The sequence below is a fragment of the Gracilinanus agilis genome, chromosome 3 (genome assembly GCF_016433145.1).
Source record: "Gracilinanus agilis isolate LMUSP501 chromosome 3, AgileGrace, whole genome shotgun sequence".
NCBI lineage: Eukaryota > Metazoa > Chordata > Mammalia > Didelphimorphia > Didelphidae > Gracilinanus > Gracilinanus agilis.
Genome location: NC_058132.1, coordinates 596,932,171 through 596,956,409, shown reverse-complemented (window position 1 = coordinate 596,956,409; position 24,239 = coordinate 596,932,171). Strand labels below are relative to the sequence as shown.

General features: G+C 34.5%; 1 protein-coding gene across 1 annotated transcript in view; it reads right to left on the bottom strand.

Annotated features, from left to right (window-relative positions):
* NBEAL1 (neurobeachin like 1) overlaps positions 1 to 21,744 on the bottom strand; it is a 173,817-nt gene extending 152,073 nt beyond the window's left edge. Inside the window, exons 1-4 of the mRNA XM_044670647.1 lie at positions 21,671 to 21,744; positions 18,145 to 18,226; positions 17,502 to 17,629; positions 11,734 to 11,816 (exon numbers count right to left, since the gene is read on the bottom strand). Of these exons, the coding sequence (XP_044526582.1) occupies positions 11,734 to 11,816; positions 17,502 to 17,629; positions 18,145 to 18,226; positions 21,671 to 21,744 (367 nt within the window). The remainder of the gene's footprint in view (positions 1 to 11,733; positions 11,817 to 17,501; positions 17,630 to 18,144; positions 18,227 to 21,670) is intronic.
* Positions 21,745 to 24,239: the final 2,495 nt, after the last annotated feature.

Below are 24,239 nucleotides of genomic sequence, written 5' to 3'. Positions count from 1 at the left end.
TTGGAAATAGGTCTTGATCACAAGGACACATGACAAAACCAGTGGAAATGTGCGTCGGCCATGGGTGCGGGGAGTGCGGGGGGTGAAGGGAAAAGTAGGAGCATGAATCATGTAACCACGTTAAAAATGATTATTAATAAATGTTTAAATTTAAAAAAAAAACAATCAAAGTCAAAAGAATGAAAAAATAGAAGAAAATGTAAAATATCTCATGGAAAAAACAATTGACTTGAAAAATAAATCCAAGAGAGATAATCTAAGAATTACTGAATTACCAGAAAGCCATGATCTAAAAAAGTGCTTAGACATCATCTTTCAAGAAATCAAGGAAAGCTGCCTTGATATTTCAGAACCAGAGGGCAAAAAAGAAAGGAAAAGAATCCACTGATTGACTTCTGAAAGAGATCCCAAAAGGATAACTTCCCAGGAACATTATAGCCAGAACTCCCAAGTCAAGGAGAAAATATTCTGAGTAGCCAAAATGAAACAATTAAAATATTGTGAAACCACAGGCAGGATACACACAAAATTTAGCAACTTCTACATTAAAGGATCAAAGGTCCTGGAATATGATATTCCAAAAAGCAAAACAACTAGGACTTCAACCAAAATCACTTATCCAGCAAAATTGAGTACAATACTTCAGAGGAAAAAAAAATGGATATTCCATGAAATAAAGAGAACTTTCAAACATTCCTACTGAAAAGACCAGAGAGAAATGGAAGTCTGACTCTCAAGTAAAAGACTCAAGATAAGTATAAAAAGGGAAACAAGAAAGAGAAGTCAAAAGACATTCAATAAGGTTAAACTGTGTATATCCCTACATGGGAAGATGATTCTTGCAATTTCAAAGAACTTTATAATTATTATTAGATGAGTTAAAGGACATATACATAGACAGAGAGAAAGAGTGTGAGCTGAATATGATGGGATGATATAAAATTAAATTAAAGCATAAGAAAGAGGAATACAATGGGACAAGGGGGATAGTAAAAATAGAATGAGACAAATTGTCACACATAAAAGATGCATGAAAGAGCTTTTACAATGATGTGGAAGACAGGAAAGGTGGAAGGGGAGTATGTAAACTTCATTCTCATTAGAATTGACTCAACAAGGGAAGAATATACACAATCAATGAGTATAAACATCCATCTTAACCTATAGGATATCAGGAGTAGAAAAGGTTAAGAGCTGATTTTAAAGAGGACAAATTGGAGGAGGTGGTAATCAGAAACCAAACCAACAAATAAGATGGAGAGTAACAAACAATAATCATAATGGTGAAAATTTTTACAAGTCTCTAAACAAAGATCTCATATCTCAAATGCATATAGAAATGAATGGAATATTTAAGAATAGAAGTCATTCCCGAACTGATAAATGACCAAAGGATATGAAAAGGCAGTTCTCAAACAAAGCAATTAAAAGTCTCTATGGTCATGCAAAAAAAATGCTCTAAATCATTATTAACTGGAGAAATGCAAATTAAAACAACTCTGAGGTACCACCTTACATTTATCAGATTGGCTAATAGGACAGAAAAGAAAAATTATAACTATTAGAGGAGATGAAGTAAAACCGTGACTTTAACACACTGGCATGAGAGTTGTAAAATGACAATCATTCTAGAGAGCAATTGTGACCTATGCCCAAAGGACTATAAAACAATCCATACTCTTTGACCCAGCAATACCCTTACTAGATTTGTATCCGAAAGAGATAAAAAACAAAAAAGCAGGATTTTTATGTACAAAAATATTTAAAGCAGCTCTTTGTGGAGACAAAAAAATTTAAAAATGAGGGATATGCATCAACTGGATAATAGCTGACAAACTTATAGTAGATGACTGTAATAGAATACTATTGTGCTTTAAGAAATGACAAGCAAGAGAGCTCAGAAAAACCTTGGAAAGGCTTACATGAACTGAAGCAGAGTAAAATAAGCAGAACTAAGAGAACAATGTACACAGCTATAGGAATACTATACAATGAACAACTATGAATTATTTTGCTATTCTTAGCAATACTATGATTCAAAACTATCCCAAAGGACTAATGATTAAAAATGCCATATGCTTCAAGAGGAAAAGAACTAATAAGAGTCTGAATCCAAACCAAAGAAAACTTTTTTCCACTTTCTTAATTTTTTCCACAAAAGGATTAATGTGGAAAAACATTTTCAGTGATTGCACCTGTAAAATCTATATGAGATTGCTTACTATCTCAAGGGGGAGAAGTGTAAGGATGGGATTTGTGCAAGGGGGATGGGACAAAAGGAGCCAGAGAAGGAGTGGCTGACAGTTGGTGACACTTGGGGACAGAGGGAACTTGGGTGGGGTGGAGAATTCAAGACTCAATATTCTTTGGAAAACGCTGGAAATTGTTTTTACATGTAATTGGGGGAAAATAAAATTTAGAAATTAAAAAAAATCTAAAGATTACAAAAAGAAGAAATTATAAAGTATATGCTATCAAAGACAAAATTATCTGAAAAATAGGGGAGAGATAATCTAAGAATCACTAGACTATATGAAAATCATAACCAAAAAACTCATGAATATAAAATTTCAAGAAATTATTAATAAAAACTGTTCAAACCTACTAGACCAAAGAGGCAACGCAATAAATGAGGAATTTTCCTAAAAATTCCTGGAAAATTCCCAAGAATGTCAGAGCCAAAATGCAGAGGATCCAGACTTTTTAAAAAGAAACTGTAAAAAAAAACCAAAAAAAAGAGTTCAAGTACCAAAGCACCACAATGAGGATCATATAAAATTTAGTAACTGCAACTATGAAGAAAAGGAGAACCTGGAAGCCAAAGTAAGGACAAGTTTTGCAAATAACCTATAGTGTCATAAGGAAGTGATTAAAAGGGAAAAAACATGTGAATGATGCCTGGACAAGGGGAAGAGAAGGGAAATGGAATGAAAGCAAATCATTCCAATGACATATCACTAGGATAAGAAAACTATTCTTTTGCTATATTCTTCTGTGTTAAAAGGAATCAGGGAGAGGAAATAGAATAAGAGATTAGGATAAAGGGAACTAAAAAATTAACAATTATAACTGTGAACACAAATGAGATGAACTCATTCATAAAATGGAAAGAGACAGCAGAACGGATTAGAAAGTAGAATCCAACATTTTTGTTTAGTGTTAGTTTTTACATGAAATACACTTGAAAACATAAAAATTCACAGTTAAAATTGAAATAAAATGTATTACTTCAAAAAGGAAACTTCAAAAAACATTTTTTCAAACAAAAAGGTGGGATAATCATGATTTCAGACAAAGTTAATAACATATGATAAAAAGAAATAAGCAAGAAAACTATATTACATTTAAAGGAACTATAGACCATGAATCGCTATTGATACCCTCTAAGAACTTCAAAGTTAATTGAATCCCAAAGAAAAAGTAAAACCATACCTTATGGTTTTAAAACCAAACCATTCAATATACCCCTTTCAAAATTAGACACATCTAAGAGATAACAATAAAGAAATTAAGGTTCTGAAATTTTTTTTTTCAGAAAACTAGAAGAGAGATCTTTGGTGGTTACTAAATTTGAACAGAAAAGAGTTTGTGAGACAGACAGACAGGCTTTACAATACATCATCATTATGACACAAGTTCACAAAAGCAGGAATACTTTTAAATTATATGAAATATATGAAATATATGAAAAATTATATTTCATAAATGGTCTTTGAATAAAGGATTAAAATTTAATCAACTAAATAATTTTAAACTAAAAACTGGTAAACCAAATGTGAAGATGGAATTGACTCTCTCCTTGTCTACTTTTAAATTTAATCAACCAAAAGCATAGACACCCCTACTTAACACTAAGTAGGGAAGATTTGAAAGCCACTTGCTAAAGTGGGTGACAACTCCAGAAGCAACCGACCACCCCAGGGCTGTGCTAAGCAAATTTAAATACTGCAATTGGTCCCCGTAAAGTGAAGGAAGGAACAGGAAGTGACATAAAAAAGGTCTATGAACTTCCTGTCCAAGAGGTCTTCTTCCTGAATTTTCAGGTTGGAAGATCTTGGACTGAGACTGCAGCTTGGAGCTACAACTTGGACATGGGACTCTAGATCTTGGACTGCTTCTGGTAAGACTACTCCTAGATCTTCTCCCTTTGGAGCTTCAGCTTGGGTAAATGAAAAGCTGACCCGCTTTTCCTGGCTTTTGGAGAGATTAGTTCCAGAGAGGTCTCCCCTTCTTGGAGGAGGCTGCATGAGTTGAACCCTTGTTTAATTCAACACCAAGTCCTCCAGCTGAGGGGTTAAGCCCTGCCTGGGTTGAGGCGGGGACTAGAACAACATTAGGGTGATTGGTAGACATTTTCTCTACCCTCTTTTACATTCCTCTACTTTCACTTTTTTCCACCTCTTTGTAAATAAAACTATTGAAAGTCAATTTGACTTGAATTACAATATTTTTAAATTGGTGACCACAGTATTATCTTAAAATTCTCATATATTTAGTCCAACTACAAATTTTAATTCCTTACACAAATAATAGATATCAAAGAGAAATCTGGCAACAGATGGTTGGGAACATCTGGAAAAAGTGGTGATTATAAAGAGTCTGTAAGTATGTAATGCCAAATTAATCTCACTTCATTTTTTGAAAGATTAATAACCAAATAAGAGAAATGCTGTACATATAGTTTACCTAGATTTCTACTGATGAGGCTACTGACAAAGTAGCTCTTATGATATTCTTGTAAAGATGGAGAAATATGGATGTGATAATACAATCAGAGGGATTCAAAACTGGTTAGACTATCACATTCAACAATCAGTTAACAGTTCAATGTCAAATATTGTAAAGGTTAAATTTAGTGGTTGGACTTAAATTATATGAAATAATGTGGTCTCCGGAGTTATTATATCTCAAGTCAGAAGTCTGTTTACAAAAAAGAGTGGGAACAATAAAGTAGAGAAATGAGAGAGAGATTAAAGAAAATATCTATACTAGTCCTCATCCAGGAGGGCCAGTAAAGGTCTCCTCCAAGATGGAAGCTAGTCTCTTAGGAAACCAGGAAAGGAGTCAGCCCTTTTCACTCACCCAACAAAGTAGTCCAAGAGTCAGAATATAAGTTAATGCCACAATTCAAGCCACAGTCTCCAGTGAAGTTCCCTCGAAAACTATCTCCAAGAGACACACTCCACCAGACTCAACTTCACCAAACTACCTCAGACCCAGGATTTCATGGCTTTTATGGTAGTTTCCTATTTCTGCTCTTCTTCACATGGGCCAATCACAGTTTCCAAATTGTCTAGCCCTGCCCAGGGGCAGTGTCTGGGGGAATGACTTCTCACCTCCACGGAAAGGTGTTAACTCTCCTTCTAGGATTCACATGTTTCTGAGTTGTCATCCAGTTTGGATTTGCATGTTACTGAGTTATTACCCAATTAGCAAATGGGTTGCAGACTTCTACCTACTTAAGGTTAAGTAGAGGTGTCTTCCTTTTGGAGGTGCAAACTCCTATAGTAAGAATTTCCCTTTCTTTAGGGTTAAGTATTGATGTATTCACTTTTGTTGATTAATTCAAAAGTAGACAAAGGAGAGTTAATCCTGTCCTCATAATCTAGTGAGGTACTAAGTAGGGGTACTTAAGTTATTGTTAACCAAAGCTTTAACTCCAACTAGGCAAAGAGAACAAAGGATTCCCTTTTCATAAGTATAAATTCAGAATAGACCAAGAGAACCAAGAATTTCCTTTCACATATGACAGTAAAGGAAAATGATAAACGTTGGGGGAGGGGGGGGAATATGGCAAAATTGGAACACTAATGCATTATTAGTGAAGTTATGAAATGACTAAACCATTCTGGAGGGCAATTTGGAACTATACCCAAAAAATATATGTAAAATTGTGCATAAATTTGGATGCCCAAAGGGTTTTAAAAGAATGCATGCCCTTTGATCCAGTAATACCACTACTAGGTTTGTACCCAAAAGAGATTAAAAAAAAAAAAAAACAGGGACGGACCTGTTTGTACAAAAATATTTATAGCTGTGCTTTTTGTGGTGGTAAAAAATTGGAAAATGAGAGATTGCCCCTCAATTGGGGAATGGCTGAACAAAATGTGGTATATGATGGTGATGGAATACTACTGTGCTATAAGAAATAATTAACTGCTTGATATCTATAAGAACTGGAAAAACCTAAATGAACTGACCTGGAGTGAAATGAGCAGAACCAGGAGAACATTTGACATAGTAACTGAAAGACTATGGGATGATCAAATGTAATAGACTTCACTACTAATAGCAATGCAATGATCCAGAACAACCCTGAGGGACTTATGAGAAAGAATGCTATACACATACAGAGAAAGAAGAGTTGGAGAAGAAATGCAGAAGAAAACATATGATTTATCATGTTTTTATATGGGTATATGATTTGGGGTTTGGGGTTTTAAAAGATTACTCTTTTACAAAAATGAATAATATGGAAATAGGTTCTGAGTGATAATACAAGTATCACCCAGTGGAATTGCTTGTCAGCTCTGGGAGGGGGGATGAAAAAGGGGAAGGAGAGAACATAAATCATATAACCACGGAAAAATATTTTTTAAATTATATTTAAAAATAATAAAATAAGATTGCACATACCTTTGTGTGCATACCCTGTAATACTCCTACTGGGTCTGTATACCAAAGAAATCATAAAAAAGGGGAAAGGACCTACTTGTACAAAAATATTTATAGCAGCAATTTTTGTGATAGCAAATAATTGGAAATTGGATGTCCACCAATTGGGGAATGGCTGTACAAACTGTGGTATATGATGGTGATAGAATACTATTGTGCTATAAGAAAGGATAAGCAAGATGATTTCATAAAAAGCTGGAAATACCTACATGAAATGATGCAGTGTGAAATAAGACAATCTAGGAGAAGACTGTACACAGTAATAGCAATATTGTACAATAATTAACTGTGAAAGACAGCTACTTTCAGCAATACAATTATCTGAGACAATTCTGAAGGATTTATGGCAAAGAAGGCTATCCACCCACCTCCAGAGAAAGAACTATTGGAAATCAGATAGACATCAAACAATACTATATTCCACATTAGTTTATTTATAACTTTATTTTGGGATTTGGTTTTATATAAGTATTCCCTTACAACAATGACAAATATGGAAGTATGTTTTTCATAATAATGTATGTATAACTCAGGTCAAATTGCTTATCATCTCTGAAAGGGGGGAGGGAAAAGAAGCAGAGAGACAATTTAGATCTTACAATTTTAGAAAACACTGAAAATTGTTCTTATACATAATAAAAATATCTTTGAATTAAAAAAAATATCTGTGTCAACACAGAAGCATATGGAGCATGCCAGGGATTTGTGCTTAAATCCTGTGCAATTTAACATTTTTAATCAATGACTTAGGTAAAGATATCAATGTATGTTTATCAGATTTGGAGATAACACAAAACTAAGACTGATAGCCATCACTGCATGAGGAAGTAATAATCTAAAAGGACTCTTATAATAGGTATTCCATATATGTATGGGTTGCTATGTATAGACCCTGAGGGTCTCTTTCAAATCTCAAATTTTGTGATTCTGTTTAAGGGAACAGCTAAACTGATCACCTTTGATCTGAGAACTCCACCACAAAGATCATAGACTAAATATATAAAGTTAAAAGGGACCTATTTATACTCAAATACCAATATCTACATTATAAACAATAGAAAAAAACCTGGAAATTGCCTTGGTTAGAAAACTGATGACAGAATTATTTTAAAATAACAGCTGGACAGCTTGCAACATCATTGCCACAAACACAATGTCAAGAAATATAATAGAAAGTAACAAGAATATTAGAATGTGAAAAATATTAGAATATTATAGAAGATTTGTGGGAAGTCATAAACAATAGTTGCAAAGAACAAGAAGATAGGGATGGGCTGCATTCTATACTGTTGTAGGGAGGACTCAAATCAATAAGAAATCCAATGAAATTCTTAAATTTAATACTAATTGCTGGAAGCCAGTCAACAGTTTCCAGTTATCTTGAGAGGTATGATGGTTTAGCCGAGAGGGAGGAAGAAAGAGAGTCAGAGACATAGTAGGTTTTCTGTTCTATTTCCTGTAGAATATTTTATACCTTTCTCTCACAGTCACACAAATGCTGGGAAATTTTACATTTCAAATTCAAACCAGAGAAAATAAATCAAGATTACACTTGGTTACATAAAATTTTGGCACACAAAACGTATTTCTACCTATACCTAGTCTAAATAGTCCTCAAGGCGACCAAGACCTTATGTTATCTAAGTTTTATTTTTATAAAAAAGAATCTTCAATATATTTCAAAAGTGGATTAGAGTGTGAGAATCCCCAAATTCAGGGGGATAAGTCTAACGTGGGAAATAATAAAGTGTAAGAATCTTTTGGTTTCATAGGGTTAAATTCAGGGTGAGAAAATGAAGTGAGAATGTATTATGTTTTGATTTTGCCATGCTGTAGCCTTCAAGCTCTGAGAGAGATTGAAGCAGCTCCTGTTATTTTACTGAGTTATTAACTCGTTAAATGCTGGTTTATTATAGAGTATACAAGGGAATTCTATTTAAAAGTTCTATAAATACATTCTTATAAAGAAATTTTATATCTATACTACAAACTTGAGGCTATCTTAAAATATAGATTATAATAATTTTAATAATAAAAAATGTTGGCCAGAAGGGAGTCACACAAAGGGGTTTGACTGGGTATCCATCCATACTGTGGCCTGATTTTCAGACAATAGGGATCAATGTAAGGCTTTGCCATTTACATTGACTTGATGGACCCTGATGGAGCCTCTTATTTCTCTGAGGGGCTCCCAGCAACTAATAAATTAAACAATAATGTAATAGCACCTTTTAACATCAAGAAAATAGTCTTCCCCAATTGGCCAACCACTTAATAAAAGCTCTGAGCAAATGGTACCTGCTTAAAAAGAAAAAAGTGGCTTTACTTCATTATTTTATACTCTGCACTTAAGTATAAAATGTTTATTATGTTTTTATAATACTGTCATTTATAGATTACTTTGCAATTGTTCTTATAATTTAATAGCTAGGTTTTGAGTTCCCATCTGAATCATAATTTCCTGACTAACAAGGGAATAGATACAGGATCTCAGTGCTATCTGAACTTGCTACCATGTTGAGGAATTTACTTTTCACTGGCCTCAGAGGCTGAGGATGGGGGTGGTGGATCAAGGGGAGACAGAAATGAAACTTAAGTCATCACTCCCTCTCCCCGTCTCCCCCAGAAAAAAAACAGTAAGGGCTAGGCAATGGGAGATAAGTGACCTGTTCAGGGTCACAGAGCTAGGAAGTGTCTGAGGCCAAATTTGAATCCAGGACTATCCATCTCAAGACCTGGCTCTTAATACATTGAGTCACCTCATTGCACCCCCCTTTAATGGACTGCTAAACCAAATATTGCACAGGTGTGGATATATGTGTATGTATTTAATCCTCTCCTTTGTCTGATTTAAATGAAAATGAAATTTACACATGTTGCCTATTTCCTCCTCTTCTACCCCCATGTTTGTATAGTCTTTATCTCATACCATCCAATTACATGTATGTTATGTAAATACCATCCCCTTCCTCTTTCTTCCCTAGTATTCCATTTTTTTCCTTCCCTTTTCTTTTCTTCTTTAAAAGCATCAAAATATAACAATACTATTCCTAGGCCCTCTATCTTTATTTACTTCCTCTATGATTCTCAAAGGCATCAGGATTACAAGAATTAGGTTCTTAAAATGGAAATACTTCATAATTATACAGTTTCTTCCCATTGATCAGAAGTGTCTACCTTTGCATTTCAAGGTATCTATTCATCTTTGGTTTCTTTATCAGGAATATTTATTGGATTCTTTATATTTTTTACTTTGCCCTCTGGCTCTATTAGACCTCAGTAGTTTTCATTAAAATATTATCTGTATCTAAAATATGTTTTTATGGATGAGGCTTCCAGGGAATTCAATAATTCTTAAGATTATCTTTTTTTCCAGGTCAGTTGTTTTTCATAGATGTTTTATATTTTTCTGATATTTTTTCAATCTTACAATGTATTCTAATTTTTCCATGTTATTTCATGGAATCATTGATTCAATTTTCAAGGAGTCTGTTAATTGTCATCCTTCTTGTACTAAGTTGTTTACTCTCCTTCCTATTCTTTACTCTAGAGTTGTCATTTTGTTTATATCATCTTTTTTTTAACCCCTGCTTTATTTTCTACAAGAATTTTAGAACCAAGTGCTTGTGACTTGTGGCACCATTTCAAGGATTTTATTTGACAGGTACTTTGTGGATGATGTGGTATTATTTCCTGGATTTTTGTTTTGAGTCTCTGACTCCATAAAACTTATCTTTGATATTTTCTTCTGTTTACTCTTTTTTTTCTAGTCATACCTTCTAGATCAAAGTTTTGTTTTGAGGCCAAGTTCTATGTATTTCTGGAAGGAATACCAGGGTCCTCTGTGGAACTTATTTTTACCTGGAGAGTAGATTTTAAGAAGGGCTGTGTTCAAGAACCTCTGGACCAGCTACACAGTGTATATGCTCCAAGGCATACCCATATCATTTCCTTCCTGCTTCCTAGCCAGAATAACACAGCAATAAGCTTCAGCTATACTTAGCTACACCCTGATCCAGGCTCTCATCTCTCAATTCACAGGGTCAGAGCTTCAGGCTCTAAATTTCTCTAGATTACCCTGGTCCCTGAGGTGGAGGGTTTCCAGGAGCTATGGTCATGGCAGGGCTTTTTTAATCCTTGCTGGAATAGTTGAGAATAAGGCTGTTCTGCGTCCACTCATTACACCATTTTAAAGAGTCCTAGAACCCAAATAAGTCTTACTAGTTTCTTATTCAATATTTTATGCATTATAAAATGCTATTTCTCAAAGAAATACAAATTAAAACAACTTCACATTACTTAATAAAGCTCTTATCCTAGCAAAAAGAAAAATCAGTCTGTTGTAAACCCAATGTTAAAAAAGACATGTAGTAGAAAAAAAATAAAGATTTTTCACTGCTGATGATGTGGTAGATAGATTTGATAATTCCTGAGATCAATATGACATTATTTACTAAAAGTTACATAACTAAGCATACCTTTTGGTCAGTTATCAAGCTTTCACAGAAAACATACTAAAGAAGGAATCAAGGAATCTAAAGTATACAATCACATAACATTTGAAAAATAAAACAAAAATATAACACGACAAGGAATAACAGAATCTGAAATCTGGAAGGACTCTTAAAATACCAACTAGTCAAATCATCTTACTTCATAAATGAGGAGTCTAGAGCTGAGAGGTTAAATGAGTCATTCAAATTCAGAAAGCTACTAAATGGGAGAGCTGAGAATAAACTGGTTTCTTATCCTTTTCCTACATCATATAGTATTTCACAAGACATATCACAGTTTCCCAGAGTCCCTCAAAATACTGGCTGTCAAAATTTTATTTAACTTTCTACCTAGTATTAAAATTGCAAGTACTTTAAGAATAATCTGTAAAACTGACCACCTGGAATACAAAGAATGAATTAAGGATTCTTAACATAAGAGCACTGCACACAATTAACCTTTATTTTCTATATCACACAATCTCTACCACGTAAATTTAAGGGCTATAGCAGGAAGTATACAACCAGAAAATTATGATACTACTAAAGTGAAAACGTTACTTACGGTAAAAGAAAGGAATGAACTCCACTGTGAGAGAGGCTGGTTTGTACTTCTGTCTGCTCTTTTCCACAGTATTAAGGCTCTTTCTGCATTTAAACATAATTTGTTTTAATACCACATAAAGAACAACTAGAAGAAGCACAAACATACAAGAAGATATTTCTGAATAAATCAAAAAGACGATTAAGGCCTAAAATATAAATTTAGGGTATTTTTAGATTCTGAACAAATAAATCAATGATAGGCTTTGTCCAGAATAGAATCAATACCAATATGTACTTTGCTGCCTTAAAGAAATTTGTTTTGACAACTGAACAGTATATTTTATTTACAAAATCAAGCTTCTATTCATTTACAAAAATAAGACATCCATTCTTTCCCACTTAATATTGAGAAGAAACTTTACTATGAAATTCTGATTCATAAAGAATGAATTAGGGTTCATATTCTGAAACTGAAAATACTAGAAGTCCATATTACAATAATAATTTATCAATTTCCTTGGGCTATTTTTGTCATCTCCAGGACTAGTCCAGCATATTCCTGAACTAGGAGATCTTTGCAGACTCAAGAATTTGGAATTAAAATAATTTAGGCCTGAGGATGATGCCCATGGGGGACAGCTGGGTGGCTCAGTGGATTGAGAGCCAGGCCTAGAAATGGAAGGTCCTAGGTTCAAAATGGCCTCAGACCCTTCCTAGCTGTGTAACTTTGGGCAAGTCACTTATACCCCCCATTTCCTAGCCCTTACTGTTGTTCTGCCCTAGAACCAATACATAGAATTGATTCTAAGATGTAGGGTAAGGTTTAAAAATAATTTTTTTTAAAGATGATGCCCATGATCACATGTCATCTTGACCTCCAAACCTGGACTCTTGGATTTAAAGTATCTAAAGGTTCCTAGTTGGTACTAGGCTTCACCATAGAAAAGATCTAATGGGAAGGACAGAGCCAGAACAGCCAGGCTTCCCAGAGATGAAATCACATACCAATCCCCTGCCCATTGCCTCCCACATTTCTAGTCTATACTTTAACAATGAAATATTAAAAGTAGATAACAGGGAATCTAGAGTTATCACATAGAAAAGTGTTGTCAAATTCAAGTAGAAAAGGATCCTGTGGCAAAATGACCTAGAAAACCGCAAATTAACATTTTAATCTGGTTTAGGCTGGAGTGTTTTGTGAATCTATCCAATGAGTTTGACATCTCTGACACAGAAAATATACAGAAAACAGAAAATACAGGATTACCTACACTTCCTATAGATTTTAAGTCTAATTGGAAATTATAGCAAAATTCTGTCTCTCCATTTGTAAAGTTCCATCTGATTCTAGTACCATGAAATAAATATAGCTTCACAGAAATTCAAAATTTCCTTTTGGTTATCACTTCAAATTTCTTTCAGTTGAGGATAAAAAGATCCTTATAAGTTACCAGGTAACAAAGATAGTGAGAATTAAAATCAATGTAGATGACTGACAAATAGGTACTAAATTATAGTTAGAACCTTTATATGTTATTTCCATTTTGTAAACTTATTTAAATTAATGAAAGACTATTAGCAAATTTAACATTTTAATTCTTTCACAACATGTGTGCTACCAAAACCAATAAGAAACATCCTCACTTGATAAGTAGAAAGAAAATGTACTTCTACAATTGTGACATGTAATTCACTCTAAACTACTTATATTTGCTGTATTGAGGCTGCTTCCTTATTTAAACATGGGGATAACAACATTTGTTTGCTCTACCAATAACACAGAAATTTGGTAAGGAAAGTACTTTAAAAACCTCCAAGTGTTTTATAAGTTAATACTTATTAAGTTCTTTGAAAGTTGGTACTGAACCCATTTAACCTATTTTTTTTTTTACCAATACCACCATAGGAAACACAAGTATTTAATAAACACTATTCTATAACAATGATAGTGACTAACCTAGTACACGGTAAATAGCAAATGCTTAATAAACTGAATATGTTGTAAATTAATTTCATTTTCTAATTCTCTAAAATACTTTTCAGGTAGTTTGATAGGTATGGCACTGAATAAGTAAATTAACTTAGGTAAGAGTGTCATTTTTATTATAAAAGCTCATCCTACCCATGAGCAATTAATGTTTTTCCAATTGTTTAGATCTAGTTTTATTTGTGCGGAAAGTGTTTTGTAATTGTGTTCATATAATTCCTGTGTTTGTCTGAGCAGACAGATTCCCAAATATTTTATACTGTCTAACGTGATTTTAAATGGAATTTCTCTAACTCTTGCTGCTGATTTTTGTTGGAAATATATAGAAATGCTGATGATTTTTGTGGGTTTATTTTGTATCCTGCAACTTTGCTAGTTACTGATTATTTCCACTAATTTTTTAGTTGATTTTCTAGGATTCTCTAAGAATATACGTTTTAGGGGGCAGCCGTGTAGCTCAGTGGATTAAGAGTCAGGCCCAAAGACAGGAGGTCCTGGGTTTAAATCTGGCCTCAGACACTTCCTAGCTGTGTGACCCTGGGCAAGTCACTTAATCCCCATTGCCTAGCCCTTACCATTCTTCTGTCTTAGAATCAATGCCCAGTATTGATTCTAAGACTTCTGTTACCCAAAATCTCACTGAAGGAAAAGTGGGAAGAAAGTTATTTTTATATTATTAGCTTTAATTTAGCATGATCTTATATCCAAGATCTACTAAGGAAAGGGGAAAAAGAGAAGAATTCCTAAAATTATTTAAGATTCCACCAAAACTGCTACTAAATTGAAACCAGTCTGAATGGTACCTAAGTTTCATTTTGGCAGAAGCAATACAATTTTTTTTAAAATCCTTTTCCATGTATTGGCTCATAGGTGGAAGCGTGGTAAGGGTGGGCAATGGGGATCAAGTGACTTGCCCAGGGTCACACAGCTGGGAAGTATCTGAGGCTGGATTTGAACCTAGGACCTCCCGTCTCTAGGCCTGACTCTCAATCCAATGAGCTACCCAGCTGCCCCAGAAACACAATTTTAAAAGGCTCATATTTGTATATTATTTCCGGAAGTTAAACTGGCATCATTTTCCTTGTCCTTCTGGAAGGCTACTAAAATCTTAAGTTACTAGTATGGACAATGGAACAATTAAAAAAATGTCTCTATCCTTTCACTGCTCAGGCAACTTCAAAATCTGATTAAGAAATAAACAAGACTGAAAAGTAACAATTCTTTGAGTTATGCTCACATAAAACACAAAGTTCTCAGCCCATGCTCTCATTCTAAGATACCCAATTGTCATTTCATTCAATTCTTCATCTCCACTCTTTGTTCTTTCCCTTTGTTCCCCTCAGTTTAAAAAAGATAGGAACAACACCCTCTCTTTTGGCACAATATCATAATCTTCTTTACTATTCATGATTTCCCTGCAATTATACTTGAGTTTCAGTTTTACCTGTCCCTCATTCCCACAATCTGTAATCATCTTCCTATTTACTTGTTTTCTTTTCACTTGTGTCAAAATGTTCTCTTTCCTTCCAGACTCTCTGTCTCTTGGAATTTTATATTAAACAATCTCTTTCTAACTCCTTGTCAGGAAACCTTTATATAATGATCTTTTTTTTTTTTTAATGTTAAGTATTTCCCCCTCCCCAACAAAAACAAACAAACAAACAAAAAACATCAAAACTCTAAACATTCTTTTTGGTATAATACTGTTAAAATGCTTAAGGGGAAAAAAAAGTTTGACACATTTAAGAAACATCTGGCATAAACTGAAATAGAAAAGAAAAACCGCCAGCTCAGAGAGATAATGGATGAATTAAGGAAGAGTAAGATTGAAGTATGTCTTCACCTCCATTTTAAGAGAATCTTTTAAGGATGTGATAGGAACCATGAAGCAGAATGTGTGTAAGGGCTAAGTACACTGAGCAACAGGCTAAGTATGGCCTTGGTAGAGGGCACAGATTAGAGAAGGAAGAAAATACAAAGCAGGAGCTAACTTTCCTATTGAGAGGTGACTAAAACATGTCCCAAAACACATGGGAAAACCCCTGAACTGTATTTGAGAATCTATAGCATGCGTGCCAGGGGATCTGCTCCCTTCCCCCTCTCCACGTGAACCTGAGGACATTTCTCCCATCACCTACCCCTCTGCGAAGCAGCCTAATGGCAATGCTTCCTCTATCCCATCTGGGGTAAAGTGGGGGGCTCGCATGCGCCATAAGGTGCAGTTTGGACACTCAGTCTCTAAAAGGTTTGCCATCACTGACCTAGAATAATCTCCCATAGGTATAAAAGAAAGCCAACATATAATGGGAGATAGAAAAACACTAAGTTTAACTGTGTAAATGGAATTAGCTCATCCTCATTCATTGTTAAGACTCTAGCCATCAGAAATAATGTCACCCCACCCAACTTAGTGGGGAGGAGATGAGTTACCCACAGGTGACAATAAGTAACAAATCAAGAACAAGGGACTGCCCTTTGGGCAGTCTAAAACAGAGTTAAGGCTGCCATTTGTCCAATGGAAATTGAAGGTAGATGCAGAAGTGCCGAAAGCTATCTCTTTAAATATGATGGTAACTTCCTGCGGAGGCAGCTGGTACTTTAAACTTGGTGTTGAAGGATCTCTGCTGAGACCTCAGAAGGCTTCCCTCTGAATTGTCACATGGGTAAGTTAGGCTGACTTCCCTTCTCCTCCCTTGGCGTTTCTGGAGGCTCTAGCCTCAGGGAGGCCTCTCTTGCCTCTCTAATTGTCAAAGGCCTTGTGGCTAGTAGCCTTGTTTAATTAACCTCTAAATTCTCACCCGGTCCAGACCTCTGGTGGTCCAGGCCAGAGTTTCTCTCTCTCTATTTCCCTACCTTCAACCTTCCTAATTGTAAATAAACTTCCATAAAAGCCATCCTGACTTGGGTCTATTTTAAATTTGGAATCAAGCTAATCTAATTGATTCCTGGAGACCATACCTTAATTAAATATCTAAATTCCCCTCTTACATTTGGCTGACCACATTCGGTCTCGGATATCCTCAATCATCCTAAATTTTCTCAACTCTTCCTTTACTTTCGAGACTATCCCTAAGTCAGCTTTTTTATAGCTCCTTTTGGATCTGTGATTTACATAAAGCTGCCAGACTGGTGAGATCAAACATTTTCTTTCCTTTAGCCTTTAAAATACATTAGAAGAGCAAGGAATTATTTTTCATAACTCTTATTCTAACTAAAAGAAGGATAATGGTGAGAGTTCAGGTCTTGGAGTCAAGAAGGTGTGTTAAAAGCTTCCCCCTCAACACTTCCTAGCAGGCCATAGACAAGTCATGTACTTTTTCTGAGTCTTACGTATGGTAACCCTCTAAGACTCTAAATTAGGGGCAGCTGGGTAGCTCAGTGGATTGAGAGCCAGGCCTAGAGCGGGAGGTCCTAGATTCAAATCTGACCTCAGACACTCCCCAGCTGTGTGACCCTGGGCAAGTCACTTGACCCCCATTGCCTACCCTTACCACTCCTGCCTTGGAGCTAATATACAGTATTGATTCTAAGATGGAAGGTAAGATTTTAAAAAATAAATTAAAAATTAGACTCTAAATTAGAGGTAGGTAAAGAGCTATGTCTTTATAAATTTAATCACCTTAAAATGGCTCCTATGAACCACCTGTTGTTTCCAGAATACACTATGACCCAAAATTTTAGTCTGTGGAACTTATATCTCTAGATTTCCAATTATTTCCCTGGAGAATAGAAGGTATTACTACCATATTCTCAAGTAAAGCAAAATCACACATTACAATTTATGATATTATGTGACATACCCAGCAATTCTATGTCTCCAATTTCGATATGGGTCATACAAACTCTCACAAAAAGCCAGTGCATGTCTTACAAATTCTTCAATAGAAGTCTGATCCGCCACATCTTTCTCTTTTGTTTTGCTTTTTAGCTAAGAAAATATGATTAAATATCAAAACTTTAATATTTACACTTATATAAGCTTAATGACAGAACATTCATAAAATGTTCATTTATTAATTCAAATAAGCCTAATTTTCCAACATAAACACAATTTATTTCTAAATAGACTCCTAAAAACTGCAAGTTTTCTATAAATAGCATTTAAAAATAGTCAAAATCTCTTTAATAAGTAACTCCCCTATTAGAATACATGATAAGTAAATCATCAGGTGAGAATTCTCTGACATGTTTTAATATGCCAGTTTTTGAAACAGTATTGCTTATTTTTATTAAAATTGGTTCATTAATTCTAAGAAATCACATTAAGTTTGTTTTAAATAGTACATATATAAAAATAGTAGAGCTGAATATACTCTTATAATTCTCTTCAAAATTACTAAGCCTCTAAAAACATCTTACTCTAGATACTATATGTTACAAAGCAAATACAAACAATCTATTTTCTCCCATTTCATTTTTAAGGGAATGTTAGTTCACACCTACTTGCTGAATATAGAGTGTTGTCATGGTGATAACATGATTAATGTAGGAACAAGTTCCAATTTCTTCCACATTAGACAGGTTTCTGTAAAAATATCAGAATTATAAAAATTTATATGGAAATATAAGAATAAAATGCAAAAGCAAGTATGTAAGCATTAGACAAAAAAGCTGCTGTCTAACTTAATTTTTTTTAATTTAAGTGATATAAAAAAATTAAACATGAGATCAACCAAAAAGCTTAAAAATGAGGTTCTGTAGAAAAAAGAAACAGACCTCAAAGAGTATTTGAATCTTATAACTATAACCACAGTAAAACATAGATTTCAGATGCTAAAGAGAGGCAGCCTTACACAGTGAAAAGAGAAGAGGCTTAGGAGCCAAGGACTAGAGTTTCATCCTGACTTTGCTCTCAACAAGCTACATAGCCATGACTAATTCAGTTTACCTTTTCCACATCAGTTCTTCATGTTTTTTAAATAAGGGGATAAAGTTGCACAAAAAAATGAATTTAAAATGATATTAGAAAAATCACTAAAATGCTGATATGATTCAACCCCTCAATCCTAGTACCAACCAGGCATATACTCCAAAGAAATGATGGATTTTTTTTAAAAAAGAACATATGTACATAAAAATATTTATAGCAAAATCCCAGCTAAACTAAGTTCAATAAGGAATGACTGAACAAAATGTAACATATGAATGTAGTGGAATATTATTGTATCCAGAAGAAACAACAAATTCAGGGACACAGGAAAATTATGAAATAATGCAGAGAGAAGGGGCAAAAACAAGAAAGCAATATCTATAGTGATTACAATAATATAAATTAAAACATTAAAAGTCAGCTGAACTCATACTAAATGCAAAGATAGAATCTGGTCCCAGAGAACAGATGATGAAACACAACTCATTCACTTTGACTGGTGATCTATGGAAGTGGAATTGTCAGAAATATTTGCTTTGTTCAACTACTTTTTTTTTTGTAGATCAGGAAATGGCTATGGTGTAAAAATTTAAAGATAGTAATAGAACTTTTTAAAAAACAAAAGAATTGAACTAGAACATACTGAATGTTAATATCAGTTCTAATAGTTCATTATTCTGTCATTCAAGTTTCCTGTACTACTTAAGAAAACTGGTTTTAAGTTTCCAGGGAGGAGGTACCACTATTCTTCTATTTTATATATTCTTTGTAGGTACTTAGCACAGTACCTTATTATAACTATACAAGTGCAATTTTATCAAATTTTCTGCAAGACTAATTCAGAAACAATCCATAATAGAATTAGAACCAATTATCTCAAAACATATGAGAAGTTTTAAATTAAACATTATGAAAAGCAATTCTGTCTCCATCTCTAGGATTTCTACTTTACCACATATTTGGCATTTACTAACTTTTAGTTTTTTAAGTTACATATCCTATCTCAATTAATTAATTCACTCATTCATTTATTCTATATGCTTAAACACTGACCAGGTATCAAAGGCTGCTAGGTACTAGGGATACAGAGACACTAAAAAAAAATAGTAAGCAACATATATATATATATATATATATGNTTATTCTATATGCTTAAACACTGACCAGGTATCAAAGGCTGCTAGGTACTAGGGATACAGAGACACTAAAAAAAAATAGTAAGCAACATATATGTATATATATATATATATATACACACACAAAACTATTCTAAGAAAACACAATATGATTAGAGAGAACACTGGCAACTGGGAGGGAGGAAGAAATCAAAAAAGGAGGTGGCCTTTGAGGTGACTTGGTATCAGTGAGGAAAGAAAGGCACTCCAAGCATGGATGGGAGACAACTTCTAAAATGGCCAGGAGGGAAGAAATGTAATGTCACCCAAAAGGAAAAAGAAATTGATTTGGTCAGAAGGTAGAATTTATTATTGTATATAACTAGAAAGGTAGGCTAGACTCAAACTAAGTGCTTTAAATACTTGAGTAAAAAAAAAAACAGTTTTAGCCTTGAAAAAACAGGGAACCACAAGAGGAAGGGAGTGACATAGTTGGACCTGTATTTTAAAAATATGTTTGGCAGACAAGTGGAAGATACATTAAATAGGGGAGAAACTCAAGGCAAAGGGTCCAATGAAAAGCTTAGTCAGGGGAAAGAAAGTCTGAACAAGGGTGGGAGCCCAATTAGACTGTAAAGTCTTTGAAGGGAAAAGTCTACTATATCTTCTAACACTTTATATCAACTAAAGAAAATATATGAAAGGAAACTCCAAATCACAAGAAAAATACAAATAAAAACAAAAAATCCTAAGGTTGTTAGCAAACTGGCAAAGATAACAAAAGATGGAGCACTAATGGATTGTCACTCAAGCAATGAATTGGTCCAATCACTCTGGAAAGCAGTTTAGAATTATTCAAAAGTGACTAAAAAGTCCATATTCTTTGATTACACTACTAGGAAGTCAATAACAAAGATGAGAGTCCTATATAAAACAAAAAAATTTATGAAAGCCCTCTTTGGGCAGCAAAGAATTGGAAACAACGCAGATGACCACCAATTGGAGAAAGGTGAAACAAAATATAGTACATGCCTCTCAGAAATGCACTGAGCTCTCAAATTTAAGTATAAAAACAGTTAACTGCCTCACTCAAAATCTCACAAGTAGTAAATAACAACGGAATTCAACCCCAAGTCTTCTGACTCCAAATCTAGCACCTTTCCCACTGAAACCTGCCACTGCCCCCCTACTTGGCAAATTCTCAGAAAATGCAGGGTTGGGAGTGGCATGAAATATTCTAGATGTCTAAGTCAACTGGAAATGGATTACAGTCAGCTACACTTGGTCTCAGAAAACAACAAGTTAATGTTTTTTCTGATGTATTATATTCTCATTTATTTTACTAAACATTTCCTAACAACATTTTAATCTAGTTCCAGTTTTGGCTGAGTTTCAAATGGCTAGCCTCAACAATATAGAGATCATCAATTCCTGTTCTCTTATTCTGTACAAAATTTCTAATATTACAGTGTCTAAGACTGCACTAGTGGAATTTTTCCACTGGCAGTCACATTATACCATTAACTCATACTGTCTCCAACTACAGCAAGTAGTCAATCACTAGAAAACTTCTGAAAATTAACATAGATTATAAAACTATGCAAAAATACTACTACTTAGCTTTTTTTTTTTTTTAAGAATCAAATCAACTGAAAATATACAGTAAGTGAATTGCCATTTAGATGGTAATCGATACAAAAAGTATAGCTAGGTGGCACAGTGGTAACACCAGGCCTAAAGTCAGGAAGACATGAGTTCAAAATCAGTTGCAGACACTTGCTAGCTGGGTGCCCCTGGGCAAATCTCTTAACCTTGTTTGCTTCAGTTTCCTCATCTATAAAATGAGCCAGAGAAGGAAATGGCAAACCATTATAGTATCTTTGCTAAGAAAACCCCAAATGTGGACCCAACTGAAAAATGACTGAACAACAACAAATTCTAACAATAGCAGGTGACTGACTCATGACTAAAAAATGTCAGATACCTGCAGAGAATTATGAAGAACTTGACCAGGAGAATTGATAAAGCCTGTTGTTGATCCTCTAATCCATCTGCCATTTTTTGCACACATTGTAGTAGCTGGCTTCTTAGAACCTGTAGAATATTGTCAGGAAGAAGAGATATTCCAGGAGGCACATCATCCACTCTATAAAAAAAGGTAGGGGAAAAAAAGGGTCTATTAGGATTCATGTACAATCCATGAGGTTCCAAGTTAGATCCTAGAAAAACTTTTTGATTCTTCCTAGGCATTATATCTTCATAAATGGGGGCCACCAAAAGATCGTCTATCCTAAATTAGAATAGCATAAAGACAGAGATTATACTTACTTTCCAAAAAAGATTGCCAAAAAAAGGAAAGCTAGCTGAATTTGCTAATTCATGCAGATTAAGATAAGTATACTTTATACACTAACAATAAAATAGGCCATATATAAACGAAGAATTTAAAAAAAAAAAAACCAAACCCGTTAACTGTAACCAGCTCTTTTAAGATTTTCTAATCTTCAGACTGCCCCATTTTCCCTGTTTCAGTTTTCAATGAGTTTCAGTTCAGCTACCCATTTAGAGTAAAGATATTAAAGCCTTCACTTCCACCTCTCTATTATTCTTACAATAATTGGAAAGGTTCCCCCAAACACTTCTTAGTTTTAGACCTCTATATCTGCTTTCAGTCATATCTGAGGCCAAATTTGAAGCCAGGTGCTCTGGACTCCAGGCCTAGTGTTCTATCCATTGAACCCTACTGCCCTTACCTTGAAATCTTAAAATTCTCCTCTCTCACTGTAATTTCCTATGCTTTCCCATTCACTCCTATTCAACTTACTCTTTATCTTCTTTGTAATGTACAAAGATCCAATACTCAAAATTCTTCTATCAGCCTTCTCCAGAAATCTAATCATGCTCTCAATGACAGAGTGGAATCTTTCATTCCTTGGATCACGCAAAGTGCTCCCTTCAAAACAATGCCCAATCTTGAGAAAGCTCCACCACATGTTTTGCTGCAGACTAACTTGCTGTGGTGTTGAAAAATGTCAATAAGTTCTACTCCAATTTACCCACATCTGGGTTGCCTTAGCTGTTCCTCAGCATCCATTTTAGACATGTCCTGTCATTCTCAATTTTACTCCAACAGTAGGCATAACAAATCTTTCTGCTCACTTGTCAAACTGCCAGTCCCCAACTTCTCCTTTCATGCCACTGCCTCCAATATGTGAAATATACTATAGAGGTTAAAAAATTTAAGTTCCCTCAACTTCTCTCCTTTGCACCTCAAAAACCCCCAGGTTCTTTCAATCTCATCTCCTATCCTTTTGCCTCAGAACAAGACTGGTCTGCTTCTTACTAGAATTTATTTTTCTATTTCTGCCCTTACTCCCATTACTTTCTGTCCCATCTAAGATTCTACCTCATCAATCTTCTCCACTTTCCTTCTTTAGCCTCTATCTTTCTACTTGTTCCTACACAGTTCCACCCTTAATGATCCTACCACTTACTACCTACATGATTTCTGGATTGTTCCACATACAAAAGAGATGATTTTTAAAATGTACTCGGGTTTCCCTAAAGCAAAAAGAAACAAAACCCTCCAGTGGCCCAGTCTTCCCCTAAAGCTATTTTCCAGCACCAACTTTTCTTCTTTACACTGCTCCTTTTCTAGGAAGCATAGTCTACATTCAGTTTTGATTCTATCACTCTAATGAAATTGTTTTCACCAAAATTGCTAACAAACTCTCAATTGTTAACATAAAATCTTTTCTCAGGGCAGCTGGGTAGCTTAGTGGATTGAGAGTCAGGCCTAGAGACGGGAGGTCCTAGGTTCAAATCCTGTCTCAGACACTTCCCAGCTGTGTGACCCTGGGCAAGTCACTCGACCCCCACCCATTGCCCACCTTTACCACTCTTCCACCTATGAGCCAATACACAGAAGTTAAGGGTTTAAAAAACAAAACAAAACAAAACAAAACAAAACAAAAACCTTTTCTCACTCCTCATCCTTCTTAAAAAGCTCAACTTACAATTAAATATATGAAAAAAGGTAAACCCCAACCAAAATAAAATCTAAAAGCATACATATTTTCTCAAGTGGCATTTTCCTATATTACCAAAAGTAGTCATTAAAAATATCTCAAATATTTTATTCCCATTAAAGTATGAGTTATTCCTTTTATTTGTAGCATTTTGTCCAAAAGACACATTCTAGCTATAAAAGAATACCACTATTATTTTAATTTTAAGAGGAGGTGGCAATTTCCCAATAAACCAGCTGAAAATTTCTAGGTAGGCACTTGGAATAATGGATAACAACTTTGCATTATCATTTCAGAATTCGGTAGCATTTTCTCAACTTCAGATTCTAAGTATGTTCACTCCTCTGCTCCTTGATCTAAAATGTCAGTTTCTACCATTTCTTAAGATTCCCTACCTCCCATTCAGAGTTTATAGGATGCCCCTCTACTTTTGGTTGTGGTATTGACAATGTTTAATTTAACAAAACTATGTAATATTTGCTTTTTAATACGTATCAACTACTGACATAGTTAATTAGGCAGAGT